The sequence below is a fragment of the Rhodnius prolixus genome, unplaced genomic scaffold, assembly GCF_049639745.1.
Source record: "Rhodnius prolixus isolate KJV_2025 unplaced genomic scaffold, Rpr scaffold_6, whole genome shotgun sequence".
In the NCBI taxonomy this organism is placed as follows: Eukaryota; Metazoa; Arthropoda; class Insecta; order Hemiptera; family Reduviidae; genus Rhodnius; species Rhodnius prolixus.
In genome coordinates, this window is record NW_027411634.1 from 19,726,204 (window position 1) to 19,740,210 (window position 14,007).

The following is a 14,007-nucleotide window of genomic DNA, read 5'->3' on the forward strand; positions in this document are numbered from 1 at the left end:
TAACACGGTTAAATGAGGAGTGTAAGGGTGGACCTATCTTGGTTTTGTGAATTGGTGAACCCCAATCTGATAAAATTAATCGAAAAGTTTTGGTTGGAGATACTGAGAAAGGTGGCCTCGCCAAAACGTGGTCCAAACCATTAGTTGAAAATTCATATAATGAATGGATTAAATCAATTTGATTAACGATTGAAATTAAATTAATTTGGTGATTAAAATTAAAATTAAATTAAATTCTCATATTTAATCATAATTGATTTAGTTTGATTAACAATTAAATTTGAAATTTAGTCCACCAATTAATTGTCTTATGATTAAAAGAACGATTAATTTCAACCGATTGAATTCTTATTAAAATTAAAAAAATCAATCAATTAACATATTTATCAATCAATCAATTAAATTTATGATTACATTGTATTAATAATCAGTGCCCACCTGAGAAGGAGAAAGTATTTAGAACTTCCTACTTGATGGATTGCATTAAAATACAAAAATTAATAAATGTTTTCCATACCATCGCTTACGTCACATTATAGATTGTGTGCGTAAGTTTAACCTTGACCTCTGCTGCTCAGACCAGCACATCCGGCGAACTATATTAGTTACAGCTATCTATAGAAGTTGTAGTTCTTAATGCGATTAGTTTAATTTGTTTGTATTGATGTCCTTCAGTATATTAAGTGAAAATAGTACAGTCGAACCTCGCTTAACGAGCATAATATCGTTCCAGAACCTTACTCGTTAAGCGAAATACTCGTTAAGCGAAACAATTTTTTTCATATAAATTAAAATAAAAGGGGATCAGCCACATTTACACCATTTTCTCGTTTCTCAATGATTTTACGTTTCAATTCTAACGTTATTTTAATTCTTTTCGAAGCCATTTTGTTAGAGGGATAACAAAATAAACACAATAATATTTAAACACAAATGTCACTATATGGACTTCCCCTATACACCACTCATTCGGTGAAGTTCGGTTACGACTGTATCAATGCATTAGATACGTGGAGAATATGAAACGCATATGCGTAAACAGGAATGACTAATCGAAGAATGCGCAGTTTTCGATGAGTCAGCGAAAACTGCGCAGTCAGCGAAATGTCATTAGAAAACTATCGTTATGCGAAACATCGCTCGGTATAAGAATCAATTTGTTTTACTCGTTATGCGAATTACTCGTTAAGAGAGGTGCTCGTTATGCGAGGTTCCACTGTATAAATGTCTACATGAAATATTGTAGTTTGATAATGATTTGAGATACTTAATTTTTATTACTTTTGCTTTTATCTTTGGTTTTCAAATTTGGATTGAAATACGGTACTATCGTAGTATTAGCTTAGAGGCACATCTCACGGTGCATACTTAATAATGGTGGCAATTCTCTTAACAGAAAAAATTGTCTTGGATCTTATAAAGTCCGGTTATTTTTAGGTAGCCAACTGGGAAAGCGATGCCAAATTTTTCTATTTCCTTTTCTCGGAAAATAAATTTCTTTATTTTTGTAGTAATTTTTTGTTTTAGTACAACAAAAATCAGCACTCTGTCCATCAATAAAAAGCAAACCTCTTCTTTGCGGTTTCATTGATCTTTCATATTCTGGATAATGACCATCATATCTTTTTGCAAACTTTTTATGGCTAATCTGCTCAAAATTTTCCCCTCAATGAAATAACTTTCTGAGGCAATAACATTACAAAAGTAACCTTGTATAGACTATTCACATATTTCTCTTATTTTTGAAATTGTGACTAAACAGCTGTCAGAAATGTATAAAATATTTGGCTTTTACAAAGTAGGGCTATTTGCCAAAAAAAAGAGAAGATGATACAGTCTTAATGTCAACAAATCTTTTTGAAATTTAACTCTCTGCTCTCTCTATTCGTCATTTAATTTAATTTACAAATATTCCCTTGTTTACAATAAACTACTGCAATGTTGTGATGCAGTTATTCGGTTCATTAACCAGCTTCAATTGCGTTTTAATGTTTCAACTATAAATAAGATCTAGTTTAGTTGATAGGTAGACAGTGAGCTCATATTAAAAGGCGCTTAATCTAGTAAATATAATCGCTCAAAATTTAACTGTAAGCTTTTTTCTTTTATTTACTTTTTGGGTTTTGAGCTTTTATCAAAATTACAAATATTTTGAGGGGTATACGCTCGACGCCACACAAGCAATGCATTATTAACTTACATTCATTATTTAGGATTTTTGATTTAATTTATTACAGTATTATGTAGTTTCGATTTCTTTTTTTGTATTATTCTTATCAATTTCATGTCATCTCAGTTATTCTCACTCACTGCGTTCCCTTTGTATCATCTACATCTACACAACTCATCTACAAAACTCTTCCTAAAGGCTTATACTTACAAGACCACGTGACCTACTTCTTTCATTGATTCCTTTTTAAGACGGCTCAAATGCATTTCATGTTTATCTGTGCCAAAAATGGTAGAGGAAAAAATTTGTTGCCCGTCACCTCTAGTTTCGGAATATGTGACTTGATTTTAGATTACTGATCGCGTACGCGGCTGCACTCGTATTAATAAAATAAAATATTAAACCTTCTTGTTTGTAACAGAAGTAAAACTATTTTTTTAGCCCTTTTGTCTGTGCTTGAGAACATCTAAAGCTCTTAACATTTGATTATTGCTTAGAAAATCACTTGGGAAACTACTTATTTCCCGATATTAAGAAAAATACTAGCTTTACTGCCTTGGCAATATTTTTAGTAGAAAGGGGATGAAAAAATACATAAAAATGACCTATCGCGTGCTCTTCTTTCTCTTTGATAACAAGTTAAAAAATTGAAATATGATTAATAAATACCAGATTTTGAAATGGCCTAGCACCTTTAATTTTGAAGATATCGAACTTAGGTTTCCGATTTCTTTCATAACTTTTTATACTCTTTAAAACTATGAAAATTGGGGTCAACTGCGAACCCTCACTTTTGGACGCGCGTCAGCCGTGTATGCGGCCAGGAATCTAAAATCAAGTCACATATTCTGAAACTAGAGGTGACGGACAACAAATTTTATCTCTAACATTTTTTGCTCAGAGCAACCGTTTAAGCATGAAATGCATTTAAACCGAATTAAAAGGAACATCGTGGATGAATTACAGGAAAAATGCAGATTTTCTACTGTGGAAAAATTATTGCCATTATGAATACTAAACAATTCTAAAGACGTTTCGGGACTATCTAGATAATAAATGACTACGTTATGGATGCGCGTCCAGATCGTCTCTTGTCGACTATAATCGACCAAACAATCGCTTCGTGATCGACTTTGTTAGCCATAACTGCTCCTTAGCGATGTTTAGAGCATAATCTTTTCCAAATATTGGTAGAGTGGGCTAATGATCGACTACTTTTAAAAAGAAAAAAACTTCTGAACATTTCCTAGACAACGAAAGCAACATAGAAATACCATGAGCTAAGTTTTCTTAATGTAATTGACCTAAAATGGTGAAATCGATATCTAGTTTGAGGTATTATTTTCCAACTGAATGTAAAATCGATATTCAAGTACTTTATTTTATAAGGAACATAACGAGGTAAAAATCCCAATACACGCTTTGTTCTACTTAAATAGTATGCATACGCCAGTATTACGAAAAATACTTTTATTCCCCAATCTTTTTATTATTTTAATACAAAATTTAAACATAAAATCCTAAGATTGATAAAATAATAAATAATAAGTTTATTAGGGAAGGGATTAGCTATGAGGTTAGCATACTGGACTCCCACGCGGAGGTCCCGGGTTCGAATCCAGCAGCTGACCCTTAGATTTTCTCTTCCTAGGAGCTTCTTACAGCTCACTGTCCGGTGATGGACAGTGTTGTCTGTAACGAGAGAACACTGTCCGGAGGCCGGCAGTGCACTGGAAAAAGCTCCGGGCGCTAATGACCTCAGCTGTTGATGCGCCAGAAAAAAAAAAAAAAAAAAAAAAAAAAAAATAGGCAGGGAAGGGATTAGCTATGAGGTTAGCATATTGGACTCCCACGCGGAGGTCCCGGGTTCGAATCCAGCTGCTGACCCTTAGATTTTCTCTTCCTAGGAGCTTCTTACAGCTCACTGTGTTGTCTGTAACGAGAGAACACTGTCCGGAGGCCGGCAACCTCAGCTGTTGATGCGCAAAATAATAATAATAATAAAATAAACTAAATATGACTAACTAAATAACAAAATATGACTAAATTGGCATTTATTTTTTCTTCCTATTTTACTTTTTCCCAAAAATTTATCCAATACCCAGTAAGAAAAATTTCAAAATAAAATTTCAACTAATAAATTGTGTTATTTCCAAGAACTATTGCAACATTATTATCATATTCTCAACACTACTTTGGTTCGACTACCTTCCAACTAGTTTACCGCTCCTGTGGTAGCAATAAATATTTACTAGAGGCTGCCAGAATCTGAATGTATTTCTATTCATCCTGTCCAACAATGAAGACAATTCGTTGCGTATTGTATAATTCGTTTCTTTAAAATATCCTTAGTCCTTCTATACAGGATGCCCCAAGTTATATGGATAACGACTTTTTCTCGGAAACTAAGATAGCTAGAAAAAAACTAAAAAATACGTGTTCCCTTAGTTTTTTGTTAGGAATCCAAATTTACTTTGTCAATTTTTTTCGGTGCTTCCAGAAGCGAGATACAGGCACCAACTTCATTTTTTCAAATGGGAAGGTGCGGTTTTTAGTTCAGAAATTGATTCCTCTATTTTTTTTAAAGAAAAATTTACTCGAATAGTTTTTTTCTGTGAGCGATATTTTAGAAGTTATGAATGAAAACATGATTCTTATAAGAAATGTCAAAATGATAATATTATAACGGTTTTTTGATTGAATAAGAAGCAAAGTACTATTTTATTATAAATTTTACTCCTCATTAATATTACAGATCATGCTCGAAATGGCCTCCACCATTAGAGATGCATAGACATGCACTTTCCTGCCAATTGCCTCTTACTGCCAAAGAAATAGTTTCGTCTTTAACCGAGTTACAGGTATCTATTATTCTCTGCTTTAGTTCATCTACAGATGCAATCCCGGCTTGATTCTGATGCACCTAGATTTAGAAATGCTTTTTGATAGCCCATCAAATTTCCTATCGAGATATCTCTACATGCCTGATGGTGTTATATCCATCACGGGGGCTATTCAGTAGCCACCTCTCTCACCGGATTTGACACCTATGGACTATTTCCTTTGGGGATACCTGAAAAACAAGGTGATTATTCATATCTTTTTTCTTTCTTTCCTTATTTCTGCTTATCTAAAAGCATTTCTAAATCTAGGTGTATCAGAATCAAGCCGGGATTGCATCTGTAGATGAACTAAAGCAGAGAATAATAGATGCCTGTAACTCGGTTAAAGCTGAATCTATTTCTTTGGCAGTAAGGGGCAGGAAAGAGCAGGTCTATGCATCTCTAATGGTGGAGGCCAGTTCGAGCATGATCTGTAATATTAATGAGGAGTAAAATTTATAATAAAATAGTACTTTTCTTCATATTCAATCAAAAAACCGTTAAAATATTATCATTTTGACATTTCTTATAAGAATCAAGTTTTCATTCATAACTTCTAAAATATCGCTCACAGAAAAAAAAACCGTTCAAGTAAATTTTTCTTTAAAAAAATAGAGGAATCTATTTCCGAAATAAAAACCACACCTCCCCATTTGAAAAAATGAAGTTGGTGCCTGTATCTCGCTTCTGGCAGCACCGAAAAAAATTTACAAATTAAATTTGGATTCCTAACAAAAAAACTAAGGGAACACGTATTTTTTTAGTTTTTTCCTAGCTATCTTAGTTTCCGAGAAAAAGTCGTTATCCATATAGCTTGGGACACCCTGTATATCCGTACTAACACTCCAGTATAGTTACCAGCTTCAGTATAGACAGAGAGAAATTTTCTGAAGGTTATTTTTATTTTGAAACTTAAGCTAATAAAAATTGAGCTAAACTTCACTTGTATTTGACTATTTCTCTGAACTAAAACAATAAAACTTAAAACAAGGCTTTTGCATCACTGTGGACAATTCCGTATCGTGTTTTCAGCCACTTGTGTGACGAAAGGAATGTTCAAGTCTGTGTGAATGTTTTGATTGGTGACGTAGAAAGGAGCGTTTACTATAGAGCGAAGAATTTTAGCCTGCAAGGACTGGGATCCTTTGCAAATTTGAGCGATTGGTTGAACCCCACAGTTCGATGCCATAAGCCCAGACTGGCTTTAATATAATAATAATAATAATAATAATAATAATAATAATAATAATAATATACATAGGGAAGGGATTAGCTATGCGGTTAGCATACTGGACTCCCACGCGGAGGTCCCGGGTTCGAATCCAGCAGCTGACCCTTAGATTTTCTCTTCCTAGGAGCTTCTTACAGCTCACTGTCCGGTGATGGACAGTGTTGTCTGTAACGAGAGAACACTGTCCGGAGGCCGGCAGTGCACTGGAAAAAGCTCCGGGCGCTAATAACCTCAGCTGTTGATGCGCAAAAAAAAAAAAAAATAATAATATACTTTATTAAAAAACGCAAAATAAACATTTCTACATCAAAACTGAAATCACAAGTATATACGGCTTGGGAACCCGTCAGCCGGAGGTTGATGTAAAACAAAACCAATTTAAATTTTAATACAAATGAACCAAGAACTTCATATTACAAAAACAATAAGTAACATCAATCAAAATGAAATAAATGCCAAAAGTAAATAAATTACTAATTTCATTTAAGAAATTAATACCGTTAATTAAATAGAAAAATAAACTTTTATCAACATTACATAATCCAAAGAATAGTATAAAAGCAACAAAAACTTATGATACATAAATAAATTATAATAATTCCAAATTAAGTTACATAATGAAAATTAACAACAATCAAAAATTAAATTCCTGCACCACTGAAAACGGTAGCGCCAGGCAAACCTGGCGAAATTTATGAGACCATGACAGTCCAGAGCATTTAAATAATCTCTTGGGTACGAACACCCAAGTAACGTAAACGAAATTCCGTCAGTATAGGGCAGACTGCAAGAAAGTGAACGATATCTTCTCTTGCATTTAAATTGCATAAAGAACACGTCTGGACATCACTCTCCAGCCAAGGAGTATGATTCAGATATAAAAGTTCACCTCTTAGCTTAAAAAGCCATCGCAAATGCTGAAGCGTGTATGTCATATTATCATCGTGCCGTTCAAAAGAAAATAGCTTTTCGTTCAAATCCAGCTGTCCATAATGTGAAAACCTAACGGATGCTCTAGCCAACGCAATAACTTCGTCCCGATGAACCGTTCTAATCCTGACTATCAGAGCTGCCAGCTGATCTCTCCAACACTCCCAGTCCTCAATAGAGGGGCTAAACACACAGTCATATTTTTCTGCCAACCTTATCCAACTACCAAACCAATATGCTTTCTGTTTAATTACTTCCACCGCCAAAATTCTGGGGAGCCCAGATTGAGGCAGGTTCAACACCTTCAGACAGTAATTAAAATGCAACCTCAAAGTAAACAACAACAGTAAATCCGCACCCGTCTCCACGTAGAGCATATAATTGGGGGTAATATTAGGCAGTGAATACAGTTTTTTAATAAAAAATCTTATCAACTGTTCTAACACCTCATAGCGTTGATAGCCCCATATCTGAACTGCATAACAGGCAATAGACCTGGACACTGAATTAAACACCAAGAACTTTTTAGAAGAGGGAACCACATTTTGAGAGATTAGGATATACTTTAATATACTTACATATATAAGTCTTTTGTTGTCCAGAGTGAGTTTTGGATCTGTTGTCAAGTAGTCTTTTCAGTTGTCGGAAGTGTCTGTTGAGTTCTGTTCTCTTAAGTCGAGTATGAGGGTTCTGTCAAGGTAAAGCCTAAGGTAGCGGACTACGTTGACTGCTGGTAAAAAGGAATACTAATGTTTAAATATACTTGGGCATTTCCGCCCTTTAACGGAAGTTGGCTATAAACTCTGCTAAGTGTGAGGCAGCCAACTTATTACAATCTACTTAATGCAATTGTTACTGCAGTAGGTTTAACAATTCCTTCGTTTTAACGAAAGTTATCAACAGATTGGTCGTTCCAAAGGTGCTCATAGTGTATAATTAAAAATAAATATAATCCTGTTTATTTTATATCAGTTCTAGCGAGAGATATTTTTTCGTAGTGTCGTATGTTAGATAAAGTGCGAAGCAGTTAACCAAAATTTAGCTTACGGCTAAGTTTGATTTTAAGATTTAAAAGAAAAGATTGTTAAAATTGAGTTTATATGAGAATTTTGCTTGATTTAGTTCCTCGTACTTCATATAGTAATAGTCGGTGTGTGTGCCAGATAATAATACACACAAAGATCTTATTGGGGGCGGTAAACTTTACAAGAATGGGAACGAGGACAGCGAACTTATTTCCAAGTATTGAAGAAGCCGTGTTACCGCCTCCGTCCTAAGTTATTCACCCTGTTCCAACTAGTGGTAGAGATTATTTATAAACCACCCGGCTATAATACAGTGTTGTGTGACACGGTGAAAATAGAACTATCCGACTAGTTTTTCATTTCAACAATTTCACAGTATTGTTTATTAAATAATCAGTTATTTAAAGTAGAATCTAGTAGAGATAAAGCAAATATTCGTACTTTTTTTTTTTTTTTTTTTTAATATTCAGCCAACTAGAAAACTAATTTTGGGGGGCCTCCACTCAAGCCTCACATCCTTCCTGATAATTCTACCCAAGATGAAGTTTATCACGAGCCAACCTCGTGTCACACATTCAACTAAAAAAAAGAGACCACAGATTTATTTTAAACTCTTGTCGAGAGTTATTTTAAATCTCTTAAGTAAAAACAATAACCTTGGGTCTTTAACCAGTTTAGCTTCAATTGGCGTTTTCTTCTCTAACCATCATCTCTGAAATTTAGATAATCTTAATAATTATTTAGAACCAAAAAAACACTTCTATAACCATTACTAGCCATTTGGGTAGTCAAATTCTTAGTGGCATACCCTGAATTTAGATTCAAAACATATAACCTTTTTTTTTTATATTTTGTTTTGTAATCAAACTTTTAACCCTGCAAACTTAGCCCTGCAAAGCTGTTGGTCTAGTGGTCAAGAGCGTGGCTTTGTGTGTAGAAGATCACCGGTTCGAATCCCGCGTATGACTTACTTTTTATTTGCCAGAAAAAATTGTTTATAGTAAATTATGAGCTTCCGCCAACGTCCACGACACCTAATTAGTAATTGGACGTTAAGCCCCCGCCAAAAAAAAAAGAAAAAGAAATAGGCGCCTAAAAAAAATAGTCCCTTTCTAAAGTTTCTAAAAACTAATATAATGAAGGTTGTAAAGTAAATACATGGGTACGTCATTTCTTTTTATTAATAATAATAATCATAATAATAATAATAATTACTAATAATCAAAATAATAATTACAAATAATAATAATAACAATAATAATTACTAATAATAATAATAGCAATTACTACTACTACTAACAATAATAATTTCAAATAATAATAATGACTTTAATAATAATAATAACTTTAATAATAATAATAATAACTTTAACACTAATAATAATAACTTTAACACTAATAATAATAATAATAATAACTTTAACACTAATAATAATTTATTTTTTTTATCGAAGGTAGGTGAAACGCTTTATGCGCGAAGTGTGGGACTCCCGGGTGGCTACCCACTAAAACACCTCCTCTAATTGCGGAACACTGGCCCGGAACTGTTCAGCACACTACTTCAGGCCAGGTCTTTATAGGCCCTAAAGGCCCTCTCCTATTTCTTTCTATGCATCTAAATACCCTTTTTTCTCTTGAAGAACCGAGTGTACAAAGCTTGACACACTGTTCCAGGTCTCCTCTTGGCCTATCATCTTATCGATGATAGAGTCCGGACAGAAATCCTCTATCTTCTGTACCAGCTGGTCATGCTGAGTAGCCCATTGACTACACACAAAAAATGTGTGGGAAGCGTCATCAACCACCTCTGGACAGAAGAGGCAGCACGGAGAGGCCACCTTTCCCATCCTATGGAGATACGACCTAAAATATCCATGTCCACTCAAGAACTGGGTGAGATAAAAGTTAACCTCCCCAGACCGCCTCTCCAGCCATGGTCTTACATGCTTAATGAGTTTCGAAGTCCATCTCCCTCTGGACTCCTGTTCCCAGGCTACCTGCCAATTCTGCAGGGTACGATCCCTTTCTTCCTTACGGACCGCTGCTTTTCTGAGCTCTGCGTTCCGTAGGTATATAGCCCTCCTCTCTTTGGCTAATAAATGGATTGGTATCACTCCTGCAATTACCAGAATAGCTGGACCCGATACAGTGCGGTATGCTGAAGCGATCCGTAGGGCACTCAGTCTTTGGACATGATCGATCCGCTTCCTGTAAAACTCCTTATTCAGAGTATCTGCCCAAATCTCGGCTCCATATAGTAAGGCCGACTGTGTCGCAGACATCAGTAGTCGACGCTTACTTGGTTTGGGCCCATTCACATTAGCCATCAATCTCCCCAACCGAGTCACCGCTTTAACCGCCTTGTCAGCCGCTCTTCTAATATGCTCTCCAAAGCTCAGCTTACAGTCTATCATCAATCCGAGGTACTTTGCTGCCGGCTTAGACTCAATGATTTCTTCACCGATTCGAAATGGAAGGATCTTATCTATTCTCGATTTGGTCAAAACCACGATTTCAGTCTTGCTTAGGGCAAGGGACAGCCCATGGTCCGTCATCCAGCCATTAACAACCCGCATTATCTTATTTAGCTTGATTTGTGCAAGTTCTACGTCTCTAGCAGCTATGAGTGCTGCTACATCATCCGCGTAGCCAACTAGGGTCGTCTCCTCTGGCATCCTTTCCCGCAACAGACCATCGTAGCAGACATTCCACAGATCAGGGCCTAAAATAGATCCTTGAGCTGCTCCCGCAGTAACAGGCTTCATTCTCCATCCCTCCGTAGTCTCAAAGAGCAACGAACGTCCTTTTAAATAATCACCAATAATACGCAGAAGGTATCTCGGAATATTGAAACTAACACTAATAATAATAACTTTAATAATAATAATACCTTTAATAATAATAATCATAATCTTTACTTTTATTATTATTATTATGTTATAAAGTTTATACTCGTATCTACGTGTGTACCTAAAATTCACATTTTCGTTCTGAATGGACATCTAAAAGTGGGAGGAGAAACATACAGCTGTATTGTTTGCCTTGATATTTAACAATTTCAGTATTTGGATTTATGTAGAACTGAAATTTTTATATAGTTTTTGTGTTAAATAGCTAGTAATTAGTTCCGCCAAAACGGTTACGTTTAATTATTTCATTCTTTGCATGAGATTTGTTACCAAAGTTATACTGCAATTATAATTAATTTTCCTTGATTATACAGTAGATGCTTGCAAAGACAGTTTATATATTTGTTCTAAACTGTTCAGTTATTGTATTTTTTCGTTTTTACTGGTTTTTCTAACATTGATTTAAGAAAATATCATTTTTTGATTTAAAGTAAAAATCATTGTTCGTTGTCAAATTTTGGAACAATCAAAAACCTTTAGATTTTAGCCAATAAACTAATGGTTCACTCAAATTTTCAAAATTTTTTGAATAATATACTCATTTCCCAAATTATTAAACATTTTCTCCACATATTGTAATTTTATAATTAACAATATATTTATAATTACAATATATTTTGTCTTAATTACAGGTAAGTGGTAGCTGAATTTGAAACACTAATGACTTGTGTAATTACAACTAATGTGAGTATATATATTTTTTAATAATAAATAATTTGTTCAGACGAATTTAATATTTATCGAAATGAATGAAATGGGAAAATTCATTCTTCATTTTGTTTGATTTATTTTTTAAACCCAAATAAACTGTAATTTCTTATTTAGTTACTAAATCGGTGCGACAGCCATTACAGTAGAATCTAGGACCACCTTTTGATAAGTTTTCCTCACTTTGGCCTTGATGCGCCATCTTCTTTACATCTGTCCCGGCGCCAGTCTTCGTCTATATCGCCTCTTATCCCTTGTATTCTGATGAATGTTTTCTCGGTAGCCTACTCTAAGACATCCTCTCCAAATGGCCCTACGATCTCAATCTTACCCTTCATTTGGCTGTGTATTAATGGTGTAGAATAATGCATTGTTGGAAAATTGCAATCGGATTTTGAATGCCTTCTATATTTAGAGTTAGTTTGGTGTAGACTATAAGTTTTGTGATCGACTTCCTGATGATTAGACGATAGTCCAAAACTTGTCAGCATCAAAGAAAGCTGGATTATTTTTGACTGATACATTCTCTGGCTCTAGAAGAGGGTACATCATCCATGTAGCATTTATGAAGGCTTTCCCAAGCTCGCGGTGACTAGTAAAAGCTACTACCATGGACAGAGGCGACTAGCGTACATACTTTATTGTAAATTTTATGTATTAACTATTAAATAAAATCCTAGGCGTATAGACCGGGAATCGATCCCAGTACCACAATACTTATTATCTTAGTGGGCAACGCCTCTAACCGCTCGGCCACCGTGTCGCCTCGCTCATACGTTTATCAGATCTTTTATATGTATGAGCTTACGCTTGTATTTACATGAATATTTGTTGCCTATTTATAAATTAAATATAATTAAACATGATTATTTGTGACTGTTGATTGCAGTTGTTAAAACTATTTTCTGTTAGAGGAACGCAAATTGCACAAGTCAGCCAATGTGTAAATAAAAATCTCTTGTCCTTGAGGATCATTACGTTTATCTTCATCTTTACCTCTGGTTTCAAAATGATATTGTTAAAATTGATGCCATTAAAGTATTTCTATTCAGTTGAGTATCATTGCTACTTTTATTTATTTAATTTTTTTTTTTTAATTAAAATCGCGAACGATTGAGCCTCATAGACTTACAATACTGCCCTGGGAACTTGTACCTTGCACAGACAAGATTGTCAGCTAACTAAGCCTTACCAAGGTCTTTTACTTTGATTTCATAAAATAATTCCTGGAAATTTGGTAACTGGGAATTCCAGGACGTGCGGTGACGTAAAAAATATTACTTCAAATTACATTCATCTTAATATAACCTACTACAACTTTGCGTTGGGAAAAATGTTCCCAAAATAATTTTTTATTGAATTAGAAGTTGAATATGAATACTCTTATAAACGAAACGTTATTATAATTAGAAGACAAAGAAATATCAGACTTAGAGATAATAAAAGATTCTTTAAAAATAAATCTATGAAACTATACATGCTCTGGAACGTTTCATTTAAATAATTACTTTTATTCTATTATAACTGTAATGTTCTTTGATCAGTATTTTTCTATTGCAGGTTATTTTCTGCTGCAGTAGTAATTTTTTTAGCTGGAAATTGTTATGTAATGCAAAGTTGGAATTGTAGGAGTTCTTTATTGATAGTTGCCATGACACCAGCTTTTTGTTTTTGTAGAGAAGTAAATACAAAGCGATTAGAATCCTTTGTACCAGTTTGAAATCATTTTTATTTAAAAAAAACAAAAAACTAATGTTTATTAATTTTCGGACATTGTTTTAATTTAATAATTGCAGTATTAATGAATATTATAGGGCATAAAATTCACGTCCTTTCTATTCTTTAAAGTTATTTCTTGGGTTTCTGATCATTATTTCAATAAATTACTAATTGTACAACTATATATATATTTCTTTTGTCCCTTATATTTACTACAACTAAGTAAATTATTGTGCCCATCTGATAATTTAGAATTATTAAGTGTGAAATAATGTAAATTGTGCTGTTAGTTCTGCTACTTTCTGCTTGGAAGCGCCACATTACGTACTTACTTCCAGCTATTAGCATCATTCTATGTTTTATCTCCTTTTTTGCAAATTAATTTTAGTTCCTACAATTATCAGTTATAAATTCTTAAATTGGAATAATTATT

The 14,007-nt window shown here is 34.1% G+C and overlaps 1 protein-coding gene across 6 annotated transcripts in view; it reads left to right on the plus strand.

The window, feature by feature from the left end:
• The window catches only part of cnc (NFE2 like bZIP transcription factor cap-n-collar), a 312,953-nt gene that overhangs the window by 78,322 nt on the left and 220,624 nt on the right, over positions 1-14,007 (plus strand). The window contains exon 2 of one of the 6 annotated variants that reach the window (XM_074142264.1): positions 11,780-11,831. The exons of the other annotated variants lie outside the window; for them this stretch is intronic. Coding sequence (XP_073998365.1) covers positions 11,808-11,831 — 24 coding nt within the window. The 5' untranslated portion in view covers positions 11,780-11,807. The remainder of the gene's footprint in view (positions 1-11,779; positions 11,832-14,007) is intronic. 6 annotated transcript variants of the gene reach the window in all.